This window comes from Schistocerca americana, chromosome 1 (genome assembly GCF_021461395.2).
Source record: "Schistocerca americana isolate TAMUIC-IGC-003095 chromosome 1, iqSchAmer2.1, whole genome shotgun sequence".
Classification (NCBI taxonomy): Eukaryota; Metazoa; Arthropoda; class Insecta; order Orthoptera; family Acrididae; genus Schistocerca; species Schistocerca americana.
In genome coordinates, this window is record NC_060119.1 from 637,402,422 (window position 1) to 637,426,714 (window position 24,293).

Sequence of the window (24,293 nt, forward strand, 5' to 3'; positions counted from 1 at the left end):
TCACGAGAGCATCAGATCAGCCAGAGACGAATGAGATCTCACTCACAGACTCAGCTGTGTACCTAAAACACTTATGATGAAGTGCACATAGAAATGAAAGGATGATCTGCTTAATGCCAGGTTCATCCAACATAAACAGAATTGATAGCAGGGGCAGTGTGTGTTGAGTGGTGTGCAACGTTGTATAATATTCACCAAACTTCAAGTTCAATTTGTGGAAAGGTGTTACATTACCCACTTATTCTGAGAAGCCATTGAGCTATATAAGCAAGGAAACACCTTTGACAATAAAGAAAAAAACCCAAGGCTAAGCAGATGTTGGATTCCTGTCTTTCAGATATCAACAGCAGGTTGTAAATGCGAAAGCAAGCTAATAATGCCTCCAGTTCAGCCCTTTGACAACACCACTGTAAGTATGTATAACCTCCATCCACTACTTGACATCTATTCAAAAAGAGTATTGGAGGATAACTCTTTAAGAATGCTAGCACTCGAAATGCCAGATTACTAATAAAACAGCCATCAGCCAAAGAAATGAAAACAGGTACCTTCAGCAATATGTCAACAAGTGGCAGCAAAAGTCTCAGCGATTATTATTCTAAAATGCTTGCCTCCTAGAATATGCTCTCGGCATATTACCTTGTAATTTGGGCTTTGCACACATTGAGAAAACATAGTAAGGTAAGTGTTTATAAGACTGAAGGGAAATCTAATGCTACTGATGAAAGTCATTTGAAATTGAAGTTCTAGACTTCTTGTCGTGCCCTGAAATGAGAAATGTCCAGCCAAATATCCTTCTCACCCCTCCTACCGTGGTATTCCGTCATCCACCGAACCTAAACAATACACTCATCCATCCTTACACAACCCCTGCTCCCAATCCCTTACCTCATGGCTCATATCCCTGTAATAGACCTAGATGCAAGACCTGTCCCATACATCCTACTACCACCACCTACTCCAGTCCGGTCACTAAAATCACCTATTCCTTCAAAGGCAGGGCTACCTGTGAAACCAGTCACGTGATTTACAAGCTAAGCTGCAACCTCTGTGCTGCATTCTATGTAGACATGACAGCCAACGATCTGTCTGTCTGTATGAATCGCCACCGACAAACTGTGGCCAAAAAACAAGTGGACCACCCTGCTGCTGAACACGCTGCCAGAACATGATATCCCTCATCTAAATGACTGCTTCACAGCTTGTGCCATATGGATCCTTCCCACCAACACCAGCTTTTCTGAATTGCACAGGTGGGAACTTTCTCTGCAATACATCCTACGTTCCCGTAACCCTCCTGGCCTCAATCTTCGTTAGTCACTGTCCTCACCCATCCAGCCCCCTCCCTGCTCCCATTCCAGCACTACACAGCCATCATTTCACCACCACACCCAGTCTTTTAATTTCTTTCCTTTCCGCTATTTACTCCCTCCCCCCTCCACACCTTCTCTCCTGCCCTCCGTGTAAACTGCAACACTCGCCCCATACTATCCCTCTCCCTCCCTGCCCCAGCCTCCTCCTTACCCCCACCCAGTCACCACTCCCATCATGCACTGGTTCTGCTGTTCGCAGTGTAGTTTCACCTCTCTGAGACTGCAGACATGTGCAAGTTGTGTTTACATGTGTGTGTGTGTGTGTGTGTGTGTGTGTGTGTGTGTGTGTGTGTGTGTACTTTTTGTTGTGCACATCGTGACTCAGCATCTCCGCCATATGTTGAGTAGCAACTTTCCTTCTCTGGTATTGTTACATTCCATCCTGGATTTTCCATTGTTTGATATCAGCTTTCATATGTTTCATAAGAAATGTGGGTTTACAATAAGAGGCATTCCCTACAGTCAAAATATACAATTAAGTGTGACTATCACACTGGTATGTGCAGATAATTAGGACTTTGTGGGATGGGGTGTATTTAAATTCTTTGCTGTGGTCGATGACACTTTACCCATAGGATACTTCACACTTTCATGAACTCAGTACATAAAGCAGGGATATTCCTTGTAGCAAATTTTATTATGAAATAAGTGCACTGTTAATCAAGATGATTCCTTAGTAACACAGATATTATTCTGCAAATCTGCTATTCTCTTGACACATTTTAACACATTTCTCCAACTTCTAAGGCAACATGCAAATGGTACATGAAGCAACAAAATAAAGGGATTACAGAGCTTTTGGCACATTTTATTGTACATATAAATATATACCACTCATGTGTACATAAATTTTGTGTAACAACACATATCTGACTAGATCACAAGTGAATTAACATTCAAGAAAATCGATCACAAAATACAAGTCACCATCAAAAACAGACTTAATAACAGTTACATAGTACAAAAGGCAATTTCAATCAATAACCACATATCTCAAATACAGCAAGTCACAAAAATAATTTTTCTAGTGAAACTTTGTTCAGTCCCCTTCCCTGAAAGAGATTCAAACAGATTCCATACAACACCAACAATCATAAACTCTTTTCTAAAACTGTGTTATGGATAGATTTTTGTGAAACAATGACAAATATAATAACTGTACTTTATCTCAATTGTGCAAATGAAAGCACACACAAAAAATTTTAATCTGTTTTCTTGGCACTTGCATAGCTCCATTTTTGTTCCTTAAAATTGATTACAACAACTGTTATATTATCCAAGGAACCTCTGTAATATGATTGCAAAGTAATGCTCTTTGCACCATAATGGGGTTCATTTAGTCTCTCCTTAATGAAGGCAACTGCCTCCTCATTTGTGAAAGTGTCCCATAATCCATCTGAAGCTAATATTAAAAATTGTGGTTTATGGTCTGATAAATCAAATGTCAGAATGTCTGGATCAGCAATTACCAGCTTTTTATCTTTCAAAGGGTAATCACCAAGAGCTCGGGATGTAGCTAATATACCAGCCACACGCCACACTCCATTAAAAGTGACAAAACCACCAGCCTCTTTTATTCGTTTCTTTTCGCGCACCTGGGAAAATAAAGAGGAAAGCATATATGATTGAGGAATGTATGTCAATGGCAGTTGATGTGAACAGTCGAAAGAAAATGATACCAACGCTTACATTAATGATAATTTCTAACACCTTCTTAATAAATTCCCATTCATAGCAATTAAAGTTCAAGATAAATGTTTCAAAACAACATGTCAGGTCTGTGAAAAAACCCTAAGTATTAGACGTATTGCACAGAAAAGCTGCAACATGACTGCTTTCTAAATGGTTACAAAATTAACAGCTTTCTGCAGCTACCAGTGTGCAAAATGGATTCAGTTTAAATTCTGCTCTCAGTAAGAATTAAAATACAGCACATGGCATATAAATTATGTTTTGCATAGACTGGTAGTGGCTATCTTCTATGCCAAGCAACAACATTAATCAACTTTTCAAATTAAAAGTCAAATGTATATGAATTCCTAAGGGACCAAACTGCTGAGGTCATCAGTCCCTAGACTTACACACTACTTAAACTAACTTATGCTGAGAACACCACACACACACACACACACACACACACACACACACACACACACACACACACACACACACACGAGGGAAATTAAAAGTCTCATCATGCAGAAAGATTACTCTTTTACAAAGTAACACTCGCATTACCATTATTTTCTAGTTCGGAATGTTAGTGTCATAGCAAATTTTCCCTTCATTTTCTAATCATCTAGGAGTAGCCTGAGTGCTGAAGCAATTTATCTACAGCAAGCATATAAGGGTGATCTGCTACAACATTTTGGCTCATTTTCTGTCTGTCTTTGTCATTTTCTTTGTGCACTTGTATCCAAGCCACAATTATAATTAAGTGGTGCTCATTTTAAAGTCGTAGCAATTCAATGTTGTCAGCTCCAAATGTTTGTCAGATACTTTGAACTAGAATAAAATTAGCGTTTTTATGATTCCAATTTGAATGAAACCGGATTTCAAAGATATTTATCCTTTAAGAGAGTTTTAAATTTTAAAATATTGCTGAGGAAGTAATGAATTATTTGCTGAGTGAAGGACAGGTATAGCACCCATTTCAAGAAGAATCTCAACAGCCATATAAAAGCAAGAGCAAAGAAGTAACTAAAGACATAATACCCACTTTTGTAATTTTTAATTAGTTTAGCTCAAAGAGGTGGTGAGGAACTATAATCTTTTATAACACAATACATCCCAAATGTACCTGTTGCTTAAGACAAGACACCATTAAACATGTGGAATCATAACTGTATTAGTACTCCAGCGGACAGGTCATATGCATAAAGGATACTGGCAAAAATGTATTGGTGGTGAGAAGACTAGTGTTAGATGACAATTGGCTAGATATAGGTTTCAAACACATTGAGATTGTATCAAAGTGTATCTGAACGACAGATAACAACACAGCAAACATCTATCCCTCTCTCTCGCTCTTTTTAAGGATTCCGTGCCTCAGTTGTCCATCTGTCTGTCTGCTCACCATTAAGAACCCTTTTTCTCAGGAACAGCCCCATATATCAAGTTCAAATCTGTCACATATTAAGGTCTATGGGTCCTTTGGGGATGTAAAAATTTTAAGCTTTTAAGTCACTTCAATTGAAAAATAAGGCCATTTACGTCAAATATTTTGATACTTGAAAACTCACTGATCATAACCTATAGCGTGTTTCCAATTGACTGAGAATTATGAAATTTCGCAGCAAGCAAGGCTTCACAGCACAAGTAAAGGAAAAAGTCCGAAAACCGTTAATTTTTAATTATATCACACAATTTGTTTTCTTTTTCATCCTGTGTCTCTCTGTATGTCTTTTATGATCCCTTTTTCTCTCGAATATGTTGGCGTATCAAGTTCATATTTATGTTACATAATGAAGTGTATCATTCCTTGGCAGTGTAAAAAACTTAAGCTTCTACATCAATGGGAAAGGTTTGGTCATTTACGTCACACATTTTAAACAAACTCACTCTTGAAACACCTATAAGGTACTTCCTGTTTACATAGAATCATGAAATTCAGCATGAAGCAAGATTACACAGCACAAGTAAAAAAAAAAAAGAGAGAGAGACAGAGAGAGATCTGAAGCTTTTTAAATTACATCACATAAAAAAATCTTTTGCCATGTGAACACACACTACATTCATCATCCGTCAAAAGAATAACAGACGAACATTACTGTATGTAAACACAAAATGAAAGTTGTAGTCCTGTTGCAGTAAGTAAATAAAAATGTTTTATTTAAGTCCTCTTTTTCTACAAATATAAACCCAATTACTCTACTCGCTTCTGTCTGTATATCCAGGTTAGCCTAAGGAACTGCTGTAGAGGTTTTGATATGCTCTTGGAATTCCCAGGACCAATATCTTGCCAGTATCGATACTGATAACAGACAAAGATCATTGATATTCTTGAGCCCCAGGATGGATGAACTATACATATACATATTAAGTTTGTATGGAACACTCAGTGTGCGAGTCCTACTCACACTTGGCCAATTTTTATACAACACAATGGGAATTGCAGGCAACTAAATACCCGGGTTTGATTGTAAAACTGTTGTTTTAAATATGCTGATGTTTCCTTTACCTTAAGTCATTTAATAGCATTTTATTGTTAAACTTTTAAGATCTGTACAGTCACATCAATTCATTCACACTTTAAAGAAGTGTCCAAATGCTGCCTTTAAATTGTTACAAGTGATCATACTGAGGTGCAACATTAACCATTTATTTTTTAAATCTATCATTTGGCCAAGTAGTTTGTTTACTGTGAGAATATAAAGAAATAGCATTGTAAAAAAAAAAGAATTCAAATTTAGTTTTTGATCAGATGATTTTTTTATGATTTTTATAAATATCTAACTCAATGTCAATGCCTCAAATTGCTTGGTTCAACCATATAGTGCAGACACTGAGTTGCAGATAGGCACAACAAAAAGACTGTTATGAATAAGCTTTTGGCCAGCAAGGCCTTCATCAGAAATAGATGACACACACACACACACACACACACACATACACACAAGACTGTAGTCCCTGGCAACTGAAGTCTGGGTGAAATTTAAACTTTTTCAGCATACGGGAGAACTACCTGATGTCTGCAACTTGCTGTCGCGATATTTCAGCACAGAGTCTTTTGGTCATCTTCAGGCGAATACTGATGAAAATTAACTGAAGGAAGGAAGATTGAGTTTAACGTCCTGTTGACATCGAGGTCTTCAGAGACAGAGTACCAGCTTGGATTGAGGCAAGGATGGGGAAGGAAATCTGCTGTGCCCTTCTGGTGTATGCCTGAAGCGACTCAAGAAAATCGTGGAAAACCTGAATCTGGATAGCTGGATGCAGGTTTGAACTGAGGTCCTCCCAAATGTAGGTCCAGTGTGCTAACAACTGCATCACCTTGCTCGGTGAAAATGCACCGAGCTCATATATTTAAGACCCTCACTGGCACATGCTGGCTGTATCAGGTTGGTATAGGTCATGTGTTGTTTGAGTGCATATGCTTCTGCTCCAAGTCTGTACAATGTGCTGCGCAGCTCACCCTCTGTGGTGAAAGCTTACCTCACCAATATCAAATCAATTGTCTTTGTACAGATAATCACACAATGACCTTGGCTAGGCACAGCATGAAGTTTTTCTGTCACGGGATTCCACGCAAAATGTAACTGGAAACTGCCATCTCAATTTTAAATGCAGCAAGACCATCTTCATTGTCTTGGGAGTGGGTAGATGGTGTGACATGAACCAAAGCAAACTGGATTCACAACAATGCTATGAGGAGGCAGACTGCAAAGATTCTCAGACTGTCGACACAGATGTCACAGTAAGTTCCTACTCAACAATCCATTATCAACATGATGGAGAAATCTAGAGATGACGCAACTGTATCCATTTTGGCAAGAGGTCTTAATTTTGCTCCTACACTTGCTTCACCACCACTAGTGGACTTTGTCAGTACCATCAAAGAGGCTGTATGGCATCTTGCAACAGAGGCAGCTGAGGACACTCTTCATGAGTCATACCATATGTTGACAAGAGCCGCACCACCGAACAGCAATCTCTCACCTGCAGCAAGGGCAGCCCTCCTTAACTTATGAGCAGAAGTGGATATGGTAATCTGCAGGTCTGATACAGGTAATGCTACTGTGGTCATGCCACAGGAGAATATATTAATAAGAGCAATGTTTTTATTGTGTGACTCCATGTATCGCAAGATCAATAACGATTCTACTGACTGACTGATGCGAAAAATAGCAGAACTTCTATAGAAAAGTTCTCTACCAAAGGTGGACATTAAGAGACTGAGGCCAATCAGTTCAGTTCAATCTAGGCTTTATAGACCGCCCAATGTCCAAAAAGAAGAGGTGCAGTTGCATCCTACAGTGAGCAATATGACTTGGAGGTATTTGGTGTCTTTATTCAAACCCATCGTACACAGATGCCCACATCATATAAGAAATTCCAGCTATTTTATCAGATGACTTCAGTGACTTAAGCTGGAAAGAAATGACTTGGTCAGATTTGATGTTATTTCACTTTTTACATACATGCCTCTGGTGGACACTCTACATCTCATCAGCAATAGATTTGGGGCTGAATTAAATGTTGTTCGAGCATACTCCTCCCTGACATACTTTTTATTTAACAATGAGTTTTCCTGAACAGTCTAATGAAATCGCCATGGGGTGTCCTTCATATTCCCTGGTGGCCAATCTTTTTATGGAAGATGTTGAGGAGCAAGCTGTCACCTCAGCTATTTTAGAACCAACAATATTTTGGCAACACATTGATGACACTTTTATAGTTTGGTCTCATGGTTTGGACAGTCTCTAAGAGTTCCTTCAATGTCTGAACTCCACGCATGGAAACATAAAATTTGCTATGGAGATGGAGAAAGATGGTTGCTTGTCATTTTTATACATCTTCGCATGACGTATGGGCAACTGCGCACTTGGGCATTCGATGTTTAAAAAGCCCACTCATATAGATCTGTATTTACAAGCTACTAATTGCCACCATCTGGCACAAATGATGGGCATTCTAAAGACCATCTTGGATACCGATAAACTATAACTGGAACACCGGCAAACTATGTTCCTGAACAGTAGATAGTCACATATCAGCAGGTACAGTGAGCACTACAGACATATAAACAACAGAACAAAGAAGAGACTGGGGCCTCCAAAACAACAGCTTACCTACCACATATTGGAAATGTTTCAGTGAAAATACGCAGGATATTAAAAAGACAAAGCTGAAGTAATCTTTCATCCTCCTTCCAAAATCTTGGCACTATTGGTCCCTGTGAAGTGAAGGATGACTTAGAGCTGCCCTTTGTAAAGCATTAGCGGCTTATTCGCCTCCTCCAAGCCAATAAGTCAGCTATCGCCAAACACTGTATCTCCACTGGTCATTTGATGAAATACAATGAAACAAAAATTGTGGTCCACACATCAAACTTTTGGAGCTCCATCATCAATGAATCAGTGGGAAATACCACTGTTTGTATATCTTATTAATCAAGACAGTTGCTTGCAGTTAAATTCTGCAATGTGTCCTGTCACAAAAAAGCTTCATGCTCTGCATAGCTGGCATCGTTCTGCAATTTTACCAAATGAGGACAATTGATTTGATATTGCTGAGATGAGCTTTCACCATGGAGGGTGTGCAGCACAAGCGCATGTGCGACACCAACTGGACACACCACATGTGGCGGTGGCATCTTAAATACAGGAGCTCAGTGCATTTTCACCAGCATTCACTTGAAGATGGCCAAAAGACTGCAGTGAAATATAATGGCAGCAAGGTGCAGACATCTTGCAACTCTCCTGAAGTTTTATGGAACAACTGTCTGGGTATTCTAACACTGACCGAAACCAACAAAAGTGGTTCATTACTGAAGAAAATAGTCCCTTGTTTCTTTGGTTACAATGGACATGTCAAAATCATTGTTTTGTAGGATATAAAAACACTTAATGCTGAATGGTGTACAACTACTTGTTTGCCCCAGGTTATTAACGAAATTGGAAAACACAACAAAAAATAATCGCATCTTTCTTCATCGTGTCAATGCCAGCTGTCACGCAGAACATCAAACAGTTCATTATTTGACAGAAAAAGCTAGCTCTCTCTCTCTCTCTCTCTCTCTCACACACACACACACACACACACACACAAACACACACAAACACACACACAAACGCGCGCAGCACACGCACGCACCTGTGCGTGAGCAAAGTAGTAATTGACATCGACGCAACCATTACTTGTCACCGAACTGTTGAGGTAATTAATTAACTCAGTACATAATGAAAACAGCATGATGGCGGATAAAACTGCCTGATACTTGCAGTTGTGTAGTCAGATATCGGGCGCTACTTTTATTGCGAGTTTAATATATCTGCGAATACTATACCCTGCAGTCTCTCCAGAGTGCAATTCAGTTCCACGAATCTGCTTTTAACCTTTCTGCCAAACTGGATCACTCTATAAAGACATTATTAAAACTGATCATTTTAAGCTGGATTGTAATTAATATTCACTGTACGCACTCACCTGAATTATCACCTAACAACGTCTTTTTGTTCCCTCTTGTTAAATAAGGAATACACAGACAGCAATTTCCATCATTGTGAGAAGAGTTATCAAACCCTTCCAAAATAACATTTTTGAGGTAACATCAGAGTGCGAAAATATTTCCAGAATTAGTTAAAAATCCATATGAGAGTGTACAAATTTTAAATGTGAATATTTTGAGAAACAATAAAATAACCTGTGTCAAATGTTTTCCTCTAATTGTTCTTGGTAAAAGTTTAAAAAGTGGCCATCACAGACAAGAAAAATGTCAAAGTGTGTCGTGGTTCAGTGTGTGCCAAGCCTAATAGTATAACTGTTGTGCTCAAACCAACCTTCAAGTTGTGGACAACTTTACTATTGTTCAAATTTTCACAGCATCACTTTTTTACCAATCACTTCTTATTTTTATTGCAGTAAGTTTCCTTTGGTGGCAGGATAACTCAGGTGCTAATGTTCCTTGTGCTCGCAATTAAAAAAAGTAGACAACAGGTTTGAAAATGCTTTTATACTTCAATGTAATGTGCACATGACAGTGGTAGTACAATTTGCCTGAAAGCAGGCAGTATAAAAATGGATTGCCATTGTTGGAACCCAAGCCCAAGATCCAACATCTGTGGTAATTATGGTTCATATCTCATGGTAGTCATTGGAACACTGTAATGAAAGATCCGTTCTTTACATGTAGCGTTGTGGGTTCATCACTTACACCACCACAAGCACTGTATTTTTTGGTGATATATCCTCCATGTGGTACACTGAGACAGCTCGTACCAGTGGTAACAGTGTGCTTGGAATATAGTGACTGTACAACTGCCTCCGAGGCAATCTTCAGTTGCCAGGCCTATACAGTGTTATCATGATTTCAATTGCCAGAAAATTGTTGACTGCAATTGTATACATGATAAATGAAAGTCCTGGGTGGAATACAAATAATGGAAATAATTTATTGAACCTTACTCAGCTTTCAGACAATGTGCTTCCTCAGAGCACATACACAACTACCTTGTAACAGCAAATTAAATAGTCTTGATGCTACAGTTTGACTGGGCCAAAGAGCAGCCAAGTGGATTGGGAGAGGTAAACAAAGAGGCCAGGAGGGGAAAAGATAGTGATGGCTAGGAAGGAGATACAGTATGGGATGAGGTGGCAATGTGGCAGTGATGAGCCAAATCTGGCACAGGCAAGGCAAAGTTGCATGTGGTTCTCTATAAGGTGTAGGGATAGAACAGACCACAAAGGAGATTGCTGAGCCAAAGAAATGAAGTAAAGTAAATGACACAAGGACAGGGATACAGGTGGACAAAAACCACTTCCTTTCTCACCTCTCAATCATCCCCACCCCATTACAGCCTGGATCTACTGTTAATGTCAATGCCACGACCCTATATGCCATCATCCTATACCACAACATCCTAATGCCCTGCATTGGAAGTCTGCACAGAGTGAATATCTGCTATTAGAACTACTTGGCAGGTAGAAGACTGCAGAAAATGTGGATACATATACCAGTAAATCTGTGGATATATGCAACAATAATTACTTTTGGATAGAAGTTAAAGGACAGTATCAGTATTATAACTTTGGTCTATTTGCGCTGTAAGTAATCATAATACAAGGGTGTGCTGGAAAACGATTCCTCCGAATTTTTCATGTGAAAACTCTTAAAGCTTTATCTTCATTCTTCATATCTACATATTTGCAGCCCTCTAGTGCAGTGTGTAATGTAACTATGTTGGTGCATGAGAAACAGTGTGTTGTAGCCAAGTTTTGAATTCGAAGAATTCATCCACACATGGAGTACGCTCTTCTTCAGCATGACAATACCAGACCACTTATGAGAGCTTAGACATCTGCAAAGCACTCTGACACATTGTGTTCACTGTTATTGATCATCCTCCGTACAGTCCCTATCTGGCTCCATCCAATTTTCATCTGTTTCCAAAACTTAAAGAACATCTTCAGGACTTCACTTTGATAGTCATAAAGTTGTACAAGCAGAGGTGAGGTTGCGGCTCCAATAACAAAGTCAAACATAATACAGTGAGGACATCAACAAACTGGTCTCTCATTGGTACAAACATGTTCATCACGAGGCTTACTACGTAGAGAAATACAAGCAAATATGCAGACATAAAGAATAAGGATGTAGAAAGTTAACGTTCATTTTATTTAAAAACCTTTAAAAGTTCTCACATAAGAAAATCTGGATGTGTTACTTTTCAGCACCTCCTCATAATACTTGGAGTGACACTATATTTGTTTCAATGCACAGTGTCATAGAAAGGTTTGATGTGTTGTTGATGTATGCAAAGGCTAAGGAATGCAACATGGTCTTCTTCCCAGTATTATGTACAATTACACAAGCACCCTGTTCCCACTGAACCAATAATTGCCTTACGTCTGGTGAAAATTAGCTTTATGTGCCTAACCCTCCTACTTCCCTTCTCTCTCCTCAACACTCTCCAGCTACAGTTTGGTGCAATGCCTATTTGGGTGCCTTCCTGGCAGTGGTAGCTGGTGATATTTGAAACTGAGAGTTGCGCCAAAGTTTTCTGCATTACATTTTCTTAAGAGAAACTTAGAGGGAAACAATTGCTTAACCCGAAACCTCACTTCACGATACATCATCCCAATAAATTATACTTCAAAATACACCTTTCTGTGACCTTGTGCAGATTATCACACATAGAAACTCTAAAAATCTGACACCAAAATATAAGAAAGCAAAATGTGTGACTTCAGTTAATTCCAATATGTTGGACATGCAAAAGTCTGCCATCAGCTAGTAAGAATGCAGGAATGTTTTAACTCGTACCCTGGCCTCCATGCGAGTTCCCCACCAAGCAGGCACAGAACGCAGAATAGCACATTTTTAATGGCACAGTCACATAATCTCTATTTTTATAAATATTCATTATAAATGTTGTCTCAAACTGTTGATTTCCAGTATTAAAATTTTGCACAATATTTAAATCCAGTACTTGTGTTCCAAGAGTTTTTACTGTAAGTGTTACTCTCATAAGAAATCTAGGAAAGCTCTCTAACTTGTAACTTACACTATTCATTTTCACTCACACTCTATTACACTGAGAAAGTAAGGAATCTATCTGATATTGCAATACCTAGAACATTGTCTGTAACCAACACTCACAAATCATCTCCAAACACCACCAAATGCATAATTGACAAAAATATGAAAAGACGTTAAGCTGATGAGAAAACACTTCCTTTATCTGTGTATGAACCACATGTTTATGATTGTGATAAAATACATGTTGGTAAGTTGGTAATGTTGTGGGCGGACAGTAAAGCATATCCTAGCAGCACGGAAAGAAACTGCCATTATGAGAGTGGAGAAAGGAAGAATGAAATCATCTCTGCAGAGTTTTTCGATGCAATGATGACATTTGAAACTTGTTTTCTCAAAGGGGTTATGTGGTGTACTACTGTATACATGGACAAGTAAGTGCAAGCATTCTACCTGCTGCTAACTACAGGATCGGGTTAGGTGGTGTACTACTGTATACATGGACAAGTAAGTGCAAGCACTCTGCTTGCTGCTAACTACAGGATCAGACTCAGGATCATCCCCGATGAAACTACACTGCAGCATTCTGTCCATTGCTGAACAGCAGTAGGAAAGTTTGATCTGAAGCTGAAAGTTTTTATTGGTCCACTATGAACGACTGGGATACTGAGTGGTCAAAGATGATTGATTTTAACATAGGAGGGTGGTTTGAAAAGTTCTCGGAATCACCACGAGAGGTCAGCACTAGCACAAGTTGATCACGTGATATTCATTGGACTGTTGCCTGTAAACACATGCTACACCAGTGCTCTTGGAAGAGAGCTATGGCAGTGACAGGGCTCTGCTGTTGTTCCCACATAGTGATTTGTGAAGAGAGGGGGGCAAGGAAAAAAAAAAAAAAAAAAAAAAAAAAAAAAGGAAAAGAAACGAGATTCGAGCAGTGATTAAGTACTTCGTAAAGAAAGGTATGAAAGCAAAGGACATTCATGCTGATTTCCAGAATATACTTGGGGACTCTACTCTTTCATACTCAACTGTTGCCAAGTGGACAAATGAAGTTAAATTTGGCTAGGAGAGCTTAGATGATGATCTGCGCAGTGGTCAGCCAAGATGTGTCACTACTCCAGGAATCATTGCAAAAATTTACAAAATGGTCATGGAGGATTGCCAACTGAAAGTGCATGACATTGCTCACGCTTGCCAGATATCATTTGAAAGGGAATATCAGATTTTAACTGAAGAATTAAAAATGAAAAAATTATCTGCGATATGGGTGCCGCGACTCTTGACACTGGATCAAAAACGCATGAGAATGGACATATCGGAACAATGTTTGACCCATTTTAGGGGAAACAAACAAGATTTTTTGCACCGGTTTTTGACCACAGATGGAACTTCGGTGAACTAGTGTACCCCAGAGACAAAACAACAGTCAAAGCAGTGGAAATATGCTGATTCTCTGCCACCAATAAAAGCAACGACAATTTCTTCAGCGGGAAAGGTCATGGCATCACTGTTCTGGGATGAGAAGGGGATTCTGTTTGTAGATTATCTCCCCACTGGGCAAACAATTATCGGAGAATACTATTCCAACCTTCTGGACAAACTGCAACAAAAAATATGCAAAAAAAGGCCAGGTTTAGCAAGGAAGAAAGTTACCTTCCATCAAGACAATATGCCCATACACGTGCTGTCGCCATGGCCAAATTACGCAAACGAAGGTATGAAATGTCACCACACCCAACTTATTCATCTGATATGGCTCCGTCAGACTTCTACCTCTTCCCAAAACTGAAAATTTTTCTTGGTGGACGAAGATTCACTTCAAATGACAACTATTTCGCAAGCCTGGAGGAAACTCATTTTCAAGATGTGATCAAGGCACTGGAAAACCACTGGACCAAGTGCATTAATCTACAAGAAGACTACACTGAAAAATAAAAAAGTTTCAGTGATGCAAGTATTTTTTTTTTTTTTTTTTTTTTCCTATTCTGTTCCGAGAACTTTTCAAACCACCCTCATATTTTAGAGGATATGTTGAGTTTATTAAATTAAAACATTAGAAGAAAAGGCAGCAAGTGACTGGACAATTTTAAGAGTTGTGCAATGCTGCAATAACTCATCAGTCTCTCCATTTCCATTCTCCTTTCATCAAAATCTATTGGAAAATAAAAGCTATCTTTTCTTATTGCTCCACAACAATGTTGTTGCACTTCTTTCATGAGGGTTGAAAGTAAAATAGTCAATTTGAAAGCTGATTTCAACATCTCAGCTGCGCCCTTTGCTAAGTAAGATCCTATCAGAGGTACACAATTTCCTTTCCACCAACATGTTCCACCAACCACTAATACAAGGTCCTGTAGCTTAATATGGAATCTTAACAGTGGTGTAACTTTAATTTCATACACTCAAAACAATGCTTGAGGTAAGAGTCAAATTAGCTGTCTGAATAAATCCTAGGACCTACTAGGCAACGAATCCAGCACCAATAGTTTGAAACTTGACACCTACCAGTGGGTAATTATTATTTTAAAAAATGCCTAACTATAGCTCATCAGTGCTATTTTCTGCCCACTGTTTAATTTTCCCCATGTAAATTTCACACTGTTATAATCATTCAATTTTATTTGCCGTATAAACATTGCATCCCTATTTTACTGATTTGTTTGGGGTATTTAGAAACACAATGTAGTGCTTTACTTGAAATGATGTGTCTGCATGCTACACTTGACCATTTAACTTAGTGTCATATACACTGACGAGTCAAAATATAACTAGTGGCCACTGTGAGATTGAATGCAACCTGATGGCACTACAGGCACATATGCAGTAGGAAAAGTATATAAGCAATGCAGAGATGAACAAGAAATCACTCTAGTGACAATATAGGTTGCAAATAATTTTAGTGATGTAAGCTACTCTGACAAAAGGAAGATCGTTATGGCTTGGCATCTCAGAATGAATGTCTTGAAAATGGTGAAGCTGGTCTACTGTTCAGGCACTACTGTCATGAGCATCCATAGAAAGTGACTGAAGTATCGTGAAACCACAGGTAGGGGACTGTGACTGGGACATTCATGCCTCACCACAGAACATTGAGGTCGAAAGCTTGCCTGCTCTGTAAAGCAGGGAAGGCAGTGATCTGTGGCAGATCTGAACACTAAAATACAATGCTGGTGCAGGCACAAGTGTTTCAGAGCTCACATTGCTGATGACCCCTGCGTGTTCCCATGCTGATCTGAGAACATCATTGATTAAAACTGCATTGCTGACAGGATTGTCGAGATTGTACAGTGCACCAATGGAAATGTGTTGTATGATTAGATGATTAAAATTCCTAGTTACACCAGGTTGAGAGTCATGTTCGTCCAGATACACCACCATCCAGACCAAAAGTACTCGAGACATATAGCAGGCCATGGACACATGCCATTATAGACAGTACTTAGCTATGGAGGCCATGCATATGAACTTCTATGGGTAATTGAAGACACCATAACAGATGGAACACATTTGTATGCACAAACAGTTCGCCCATAATTTACGGGACTGAGTGACCTATGGTTAGACATATGGGGCTACATATCTCTTGAAACTACCAAGGACTTGTCAAATCCTTGCCATACAGATATGCAGCTCCACTGAATTCCAAAGGTCACTGAATACGGTATTGGTAAGTTTGTTGTAAAGTTTTGGCTCATCAGTGTGTATTCCATGGGCTACCACAATTCGATGTATATAAGTTACATATGTTACATACCATCTTTTGTGACTGTAATAAAAGTCTTATTATGGCCAAACATGTTTTGCTTTATTTTAAAACAACTTCAGTGGTCACTGTAACAATATGGTTTTTCCTCATAATTTTGTTTTCTAGGATCAGAACAGTTCTCGAGCTTTAACTTTCTACTATAAGCAGTACTAATTATTAACGTTACTAACTTGTTTGCTCCATACATCATTCTTCCTCTTCTTCTAAATATATGTGAAACAATGCCAGCTTGCCATTTAACATATATAAACAAAGATGATGTAACTTACCAAACGAAAGCACTGGCATGTTGATAGACACACAAACAAACACAAACATACACCAAAAATTCAAGCTTTTGCAACCAACGGTTGCTTCATCCGGAAGGAGGGAAGGAGAGGGAAAGACGAAAGGATGTGGGTTTTAAGGGAGAGGGTAAGGAGTCATTTCAATCCCGGGAACGGAAAGAGTTACCTTATGGGGAAAAAGGACAGGTATACACACACACACACACACACCCATATCCAGCCGCACATACACAGACACAAGCAGACATTGAAAATGTCAAGGTAATCCCATTCCTTATGTCCAGGCGGAGCTACAAGGAATCCTCAAAACCTTAGGCCCCCTACAAAACCTTTCACCTGACTCCATCAACCTCCTGACCCCACCAACACCCTGCACCCCTACCTTCTACCTTCTTCCTAAAATTCACAAACCCAATCATCCCGGCCGTCCCATTGTAGCCCCCACAGAACGTATTTCTGCCTACGTAGATCAACACCTTCAACCCATTACATGCAGTCTCCCATCCTTCATCAAGGACACCAACCACTTTCTCGAACGCCTGGAATCCTTACCCAGTCTGTTACCCCCGGAAACCATCCTTGTAACCATTGATGCCACTTCCTTATACACAAATATCCCGCACGTCCAGGGCCTCGCTGCGATGGAGCACTTCCTTTCACGCCGATCACCTGCCACCCTACCTAAAACCTCTTTCCTCATCACCTTAGCCAGCTTCATCCTGACCCACAACTTCTTCACTTTTGAAGGCCGGACATACCAACAATTAAAGGGAACGGCCATGGGTACCAGGATGGCCCCCCTCGTACGCCAACCTATTCATGGGTCGCTTAGAGGAAGCCTTCTTGGTTACCCAGGCCTGCCAACCCAAAGTTTGGTACAGATTTATTGATGACATCTTCATGATCTGGACTCACAGTGAAGAAGAACTCCAGAATTTCCTCTCCAACCTCAACTCCTTTGGTTCCATCAGATTCACCTGGTCCTACTCCAAATCCCATGCCACTTTCCTTGACATTGACCTCCATCTGTCCAATGGCCAGCTTCACACGTCCGTCCACATCAAACGCACCAACAAGCAACAGTACCTCAATTATGACAGCTGCCACCCATTCCACATCAAACAGTCCCTTCCCTACAGCCTAGGTCTTCCTGGCAAACGAATCTGCTCCAGTCCGGAATCCCTGAACCATTACACCAACAACCTGAAAACAGCTTTCGCATCCCTCAACTACCCTCCCGACCTGGTACAGAAGCAAATAACCAGAGCCACTTCCTCATCCCTTCAAACCCAGAACCTCCCAGAGAAGAACCACAAAAGTGCCCCACTTGTAACAGGATAATTTCCGAAACTGGACCAGACTCTGACCGGGGCTCTCCAGCAGGGATACGACTTCCTCAAATCCTGCCCTGAAATTAGATCCAGCCTTCATGAAATCCTCCCCACTCCACCAAGAGTGTCTTTCCGTCGTCCACCTAACCTTCGTAACCTCTTAGTTCATCCCTATGAAATCCCCCAACCACCTTCCCTACCCTCTGGCTCCTACCCATGTAACTGCCCCCGGTGTAAAACCTGTCCCATGCACCCTCCCACCACCACCTACTCCAGTCCTGTAACCCGGAAGGTGTACACGATCAAAGGCAGAGCCACGTGTGAAAGCACCCACGTGATTTACCAACTAACCTGCCTACACTGTGAAGCTTTCTATGTGGGAATGACCAGCAACAAACTGTCCATTCGCATGAATGGATACAGGCAGACAGTGTATGTTGGTAATGTGGATCACCCTGTGGCTAAACATGCCTTGGTGCACGGCCAGCACATCTTGGCACAGTGTTACACCGTCCGGGTTATCTGGATACTTCCCACTAACACCAACCTGTCAGAACTCCGGAGATGGGAACTTGCCCTTCAGTATATCCTCTCTTCTCGTTATCCGCCAGGCCTCAACCTCCGCTAATTTCAAGTTGCCGCCGCTCATACCTCACCTGTCGTTCAACAACATCTTTGCCCCTTTACTTCCGCCTCGACTGACATCTCTGCCCAAACTCTTTGCCTTTACAAATGTCTGCTTGTGTCTGTGGATGTGCGGATGGATGTGTGTGTGTGTGTGTGTGTGTGTGTGTGTGTGTGTGTATATACCCGTCCTTTTTACCCCCTAAGGTAAGTCTTTCCACTCCCGGGATTGGGATGACTCCTTACCCTCTCCCTTAAAACCCACATCCTTTCGCCTTTCCCTCTCCTTCCCTCTTTCCTGATGAAGCAACCGTTGGTTGCGAAAGCTAGAATTTTGTGTGTATGTTTGTGTGTCTATCGACCTGCCAGCACTTTTGTTTGGTAAGTCTTATCATCTTTGTTTTTAGATATATTTTTCCCACGTGGAATGTTTCCCTCTATTATATATATATAATGTCCGAACTTTTATTATACGTGTAAATTATTGCTTTACAATGGTACAGTGGGGGTGCTCTACGGCTCGGTATTGCCTAATTTATGACATTTTGTGGTGTCATGGGTTTTGTTCTTTATCTACTGTATGTTTTATTATTTTAAATTTTTGTTTGGTCATTTATTATATGTTTCTTCTCTATTGTTGCCTTTTGGATTTGGGAATTCTCTTGTAGGGTTACGAGATGTTTCTCATTACTGAATACTACTGTTTTCATGACTTTTTCTATTGTGATAGGGTGTTCTGCAAATGTTGAATGGCTAGTACCATATTTCCATACTCTTTTATATTATTTAAATCTTGTTTCAAAAGTTTGGTGGTCTGTGCTAAGTATAGAGCATCACAACTGTTACACTGGAGTTGGTAAATACCAGATTTTCTTTTTATATTCAGAGGAATATAATACCTGTGTACACTAAGACACTTGCGGGCACACTCAAATAACTTCTGCAAACCATTCAAATAAAAGGTCTTTGATTTTGAGTCCAACCAAGCATTCACAGCAATCAATCACTGCATCATCATTGTCAAATCATCATCCTTTGAGGTCTCTTTTTAAGTTTGGGAAAAGAAAACTGTCGGAAAAGAAAACACTCTGATGGAACCAATTCTGAAGAACATGGCAGATGACTTAACAATTCGAACCCACAGTCACACAAGAGTTTCCAGTGTTGTGAGGGCTTTGTGCTCCGGTGTGTTGTCCTGACGCAAAAGAACTCTGCGCGCCAATTTTCCTCGCCTTTTCCTCTTCATCTCTTCTCTCAAATGGCACAGGAGGGTGCAATAGTATGATGCATTGATAGTTATGCCCTTTTGCAAGTAATCCGCCAGAAGGGGCTTCTGCATCCCAGAAGACTGATGCCATCACCTTGCCAGCTGATTTTTGCACCCAGAATTGTTTTGGGTTAGGATATGAAAATGTTTCCATTGCTGCGACTGTTGTTTTGTTTCAGGTTCAAAGTGGTGAATCTACATTTCATACAGTGTCACACACCTTGCAAGAAAGGTATCTTCATCTGCTTTAAATTGGCGGACGATTTCTTCACAACACCGCACATGCTCCCAAATCTGATCTGTATTCAAGTCTTTTGGGATTAACTTAAGTGAAACTTTAAGTTTTGAACATGGCTGTGTTATCAGCGACTGTTTACAAAGCAAAATTAAAGCAACAACAGCCCTCAGTCGCAAAAATGAAGTTTTTTGACCTAGGTTTCAGCAACTATAAAGAGTGCCTTCATCAAAAGTAAAAAGTTCAAACTGGCATGTCACGTATAAAATAAGTACCAAGCAATAAAGCTTTATTGATATGAAACTTTCCACATTCCCAAAATACCCACAATAATGTCATGAATATGCCCATGGGAGATTCCAAATGTAATTTCAATGTGCTGCAACATTATTCAACAATCCTGCAAAATCTTATCATGAATTGCAGTCACTGCTTCATCAGTGGCGATGGTGACATGCCTTCCGATCCTTGGTGCATCTTCCAAATTTTTTCTTCCACATTTGGAGTCGGACAACCAGTTTCTGTGTCTCTAGATATCTGTGGTATTTTGGTTTTATTTTATTTTATTTTTATTCTTATAGTTCTTCTGGATTTTCTTGTTCAGAAAGAGCAAGCAGGTCAAATACACTTCCTAGATATATCCATTACAAAGAAAAATAACTGATATTCATTCAGCATTTACAGGAAAAACACCACAACACACTACATCAATCATCTAATCACTCACAGGCCCTAAAAGCAGCAGCTCTCAGATATATGCTCCACATATTAAACACAGTACCACTTGACAAAAACAACTGCAACAATGAGCTGGATATTACAATTCAGAATACAAAAAAAGATACCACGAATCTCAAGCTACAAAACTGAACAAAAAATCCACAGAAACATAAAAATTAAAAAAAATCAAGTAGAAATAAAAAATGACACCACTCAAATCCACAGATTCACAACACCCAACAACACCAACACTATACAACAAGGGCACAACACAGATACTCAGAAGACAAGCTGGTACACATACAGAAATAAACTGAAACACACAATTGTGAATATTCTACATCTACATCTACATCCATACTCCGCAAGCCACCTGACGGTGTGTGGCGGAGGGTACCTTGAGTACCTCTATCGGTTCTCCCTTCTATTCCAGTCTCGTATTGTTCGTGGAAAGAAGGATTGTCGGTATGCCTCTGTGTGGGCTCTAATCTCTCTGATTTTATCCTCATGGTCTCTTCGCGAGATATACATAGGAGGGAGCAATATACTGCTTGACTCTTCGGTGAAGGTATGTTCTCGAAACTTTGACAAAAGCCCGTACCGAGCTACTGAGCGTCTCTCCTGCAGAGTCTTCCACTGGAGTTTATCTATCATCTCCGTAACGCTTTCGCGATTACTAAATGATCCTGTAACGAAGCGCGCTGCTCTCCGTTGGATCTTCTCTATATCTTCTATCAACCCTCTCTGGTACGGATCCCACACTGCTGAGCAGTATTCAAGCAGTGGGCGAACAAGCGTACTGTGACCTACTTCCTTTGTTTTCGGATTGCATTTCCTTAGGATTCTTCCAATGAATCTCAGTCTGGCGTCTGCTTTACCGACGATGAACATTATATGATCATTCCATTTTAAATCACTCCTAATGCGTACTCCCAGATAATTTATGGTATTAACTGCTTCCAGTTGCTGACCTGCTATTTTGTAGCTAAATGATAAAGGATCTATCTTTCTGTGTATTCGCAGCACATTACACTTGTCTACATTGAGATTCAATTGCCACTTCCTGCACCATGCGTCAATTCGCTGCAGATCCTCCTGCATATCAGTACAATTTTCCATTGTTACAACCTCTCGATACACCACAGCATCATCTGCAAAAAGCCTCAGTGAACTTCCGATGTCATCCACAAGGTCATTTATGTATATTGTGAATAGCAACGATCCTATGACACTCCCCTGCGGCACACCTGAAATCACTCTTACTTCAGAAGACTTCTCTCCATTGAGAATGACATGCTGCGTCCTGTTATCTAGGAACTCCTCAATCCAATCACACAATTGGTCTGATAGTCCATATGCTCTTACTTTGTTCATTAAACGACTGTGGGGAACTGTATCGAACGCCTTGCGGAAGTCAAGAAACACGGCATCTACCTGTGAACCCGTGTCTATGGCCCTCTGAGTCTCGTGGACGAATAGCGCGAGCTGGGTTTCACATGACCGTCTTTTTCGAAACCCATGCTGATTCCTACAGAGTAGATTTCTAGTCTCCAGAAAATTCATTATACTCGAACACAATACGTGTTCCAAAATTCTACAACTGATCGACGTTAGAGATATAGGTCTATAGTTCTGCACATCTGCTCGATGTCCCTTCTTGAAAACGGGGATGACCTGTGCCCTTTTCCAATCCTTTGGAACGCTACGCTCTTCTAGAGACCTACGGTACACCGCTGCAAGAAGGGGGGCAAGACCCTTCGCGTACTCTGTATAAATTGAACTGGTATCCCATCAGGTCCAGAGGCCTTTCCTCTTTTGAGCGATTTTAATTGTTTCTCTATCCCTCTGTCGTCTATTTCGATATCTACCATTCTGTCATCTGTGCGACAATCTAGAGAAGGAATTACAGTGCAATCTTCCTCTGTGAAACAACTTTGGAAAAAGACATTTAGTATTTCGGCCTTTAGTCTGTCATCCTCTGTTTCAGTACCACTTTGGTCACAGAGTGTCTGGACCTTTTTGTTTTGATCCACCTACCGCTTTGACATAAGACCAAAATTTCTTAGGATTTTCTGCCAAGTCAGTACATAGAACTTTACTTTCGAATTCATTGAACGCCTCTCGCATAGCCCTCCTCACACTACATTTCGCTTCGCCTAATTTTTGTTTGTCTGCAAGGCTTTGGCTATGTTTATGTTTGCTGTGAAGTTCCCTTTGCTTCCGCAGCAGTTTTCTAACTCGGTTGTTGTACCACGGTGGCTCTTTTCCATCTCTTACGATCTTCTCAAGGAAGAAGAAATAAAAATAGCATACTAAAGCACTGACACAATACAGAAATGTCTAAAGAAGGAAGATGATATAAATATGGCATTTATCAACCCCAGTGTAACATTGTGATGCTCTATACTTAGGGCATACCAGCAGAACTTTTGAAACATGATTTAAATAAGATAAAAGAGGATGGAAATATGGTACCAGCCATTTGCAGAACACCTCTGACAAGAAAACCACCACCCTACCACAATAGAAAAAGATGTGAAAATAGTCATATTCAGTAATAAAGAGAAACATCTCTTAACCCTACAAGAGAACTTCCAAATTCAAAATGCAATAATAGAGAAGAAACACTTAATAAATGACCAAACAAATGTCAGCAATCAAATGTTACTTAAACTGATAACATATATAGTAGATAAAGAACAACCCCCTAGACACCACAAAATATCAAGCTAGGCAATATCCCCATTCTAGATCACCCCCACTGTACCATTGTAAAGCAATAACTGACACACATAGAAGTTAGGCAAATGCTCCTGCTACCATCAAAACAAGCAAAAGAACATATCTCGTAATAGCAAAACAAAGTACACTAAATGGTGAGATGGCAATGTTTCTTCACACAAAAACATGAATATATTTAGTCAAACAATGAAAAATCCAGGGTGGGGTGTTATTTAGTGTTAGCAAAAGGGCTGTATGTTAAAATCTACCACATATGTTTATAAGAACAGGAAGGATTATGTATGAAACAACCAAACTATAACGATAATACAGGGTGTACATAAAGTCCGGGAACACTTTCAATTATTTATTGGATAAGAACCAAACATTGTACAGATATCATAAATATGTCATTTTGAAGAGAAACCCTGAAAGTTTTTTTTCCACGTATACCACCACAGCATAGTTTGGTAATTTGCCAATAGTCAGCGCTAGTCACAAACATGGCCGTGATACAGAAGGGGACAGCTGTTTCATGAAATGGCCTCCCCAACCACCAGATCTCACTCCGTGTGACTTTTTTCTGTGAGGACACATTAAAGATCTGGTGCATGTACTGCCTCTACCAAGTGATGTAGCAGAGCCCCAGGAGAGAATACGGGAAGCGACTGCCACAGTCAACAATGCCATTCTGGGACAGGTATGGCAAGAATTCGATTACCGTATTGACATCTGCCAGGTCACTCATGGTTCACAAAACGAAGTT

At 40.1% G+C, this 24,293-nt stretch overlaps 1 protein-coding gene across 1 annotated transcript in view; it reads right to left on the bottom strand.

Moving 5' to 3' along the window:
- Positions 1 to 2,160: 2,160 nt before the first annotated feature.
- LOC124607541 (protein phosphatase 1L) overlaps positions 2,161 to 24,293 on the bottom strand; it is an 85,447-nt gene continuing 63,314 nt past the window's right edge. Inside the window, exon 4 of the mRNA XM_047139913.1 lies at positions 2,161 to 2,968. Within this exon, the coding sequence (XP_046995869.1) occupies positions 2,576 to 2,968 (393 nt within the window). The 3' untranslated portion in view covers positions 2,161 to 2,575. The remainder of the gene's footprint in view (positions 2,969 to 24,293) is intronic.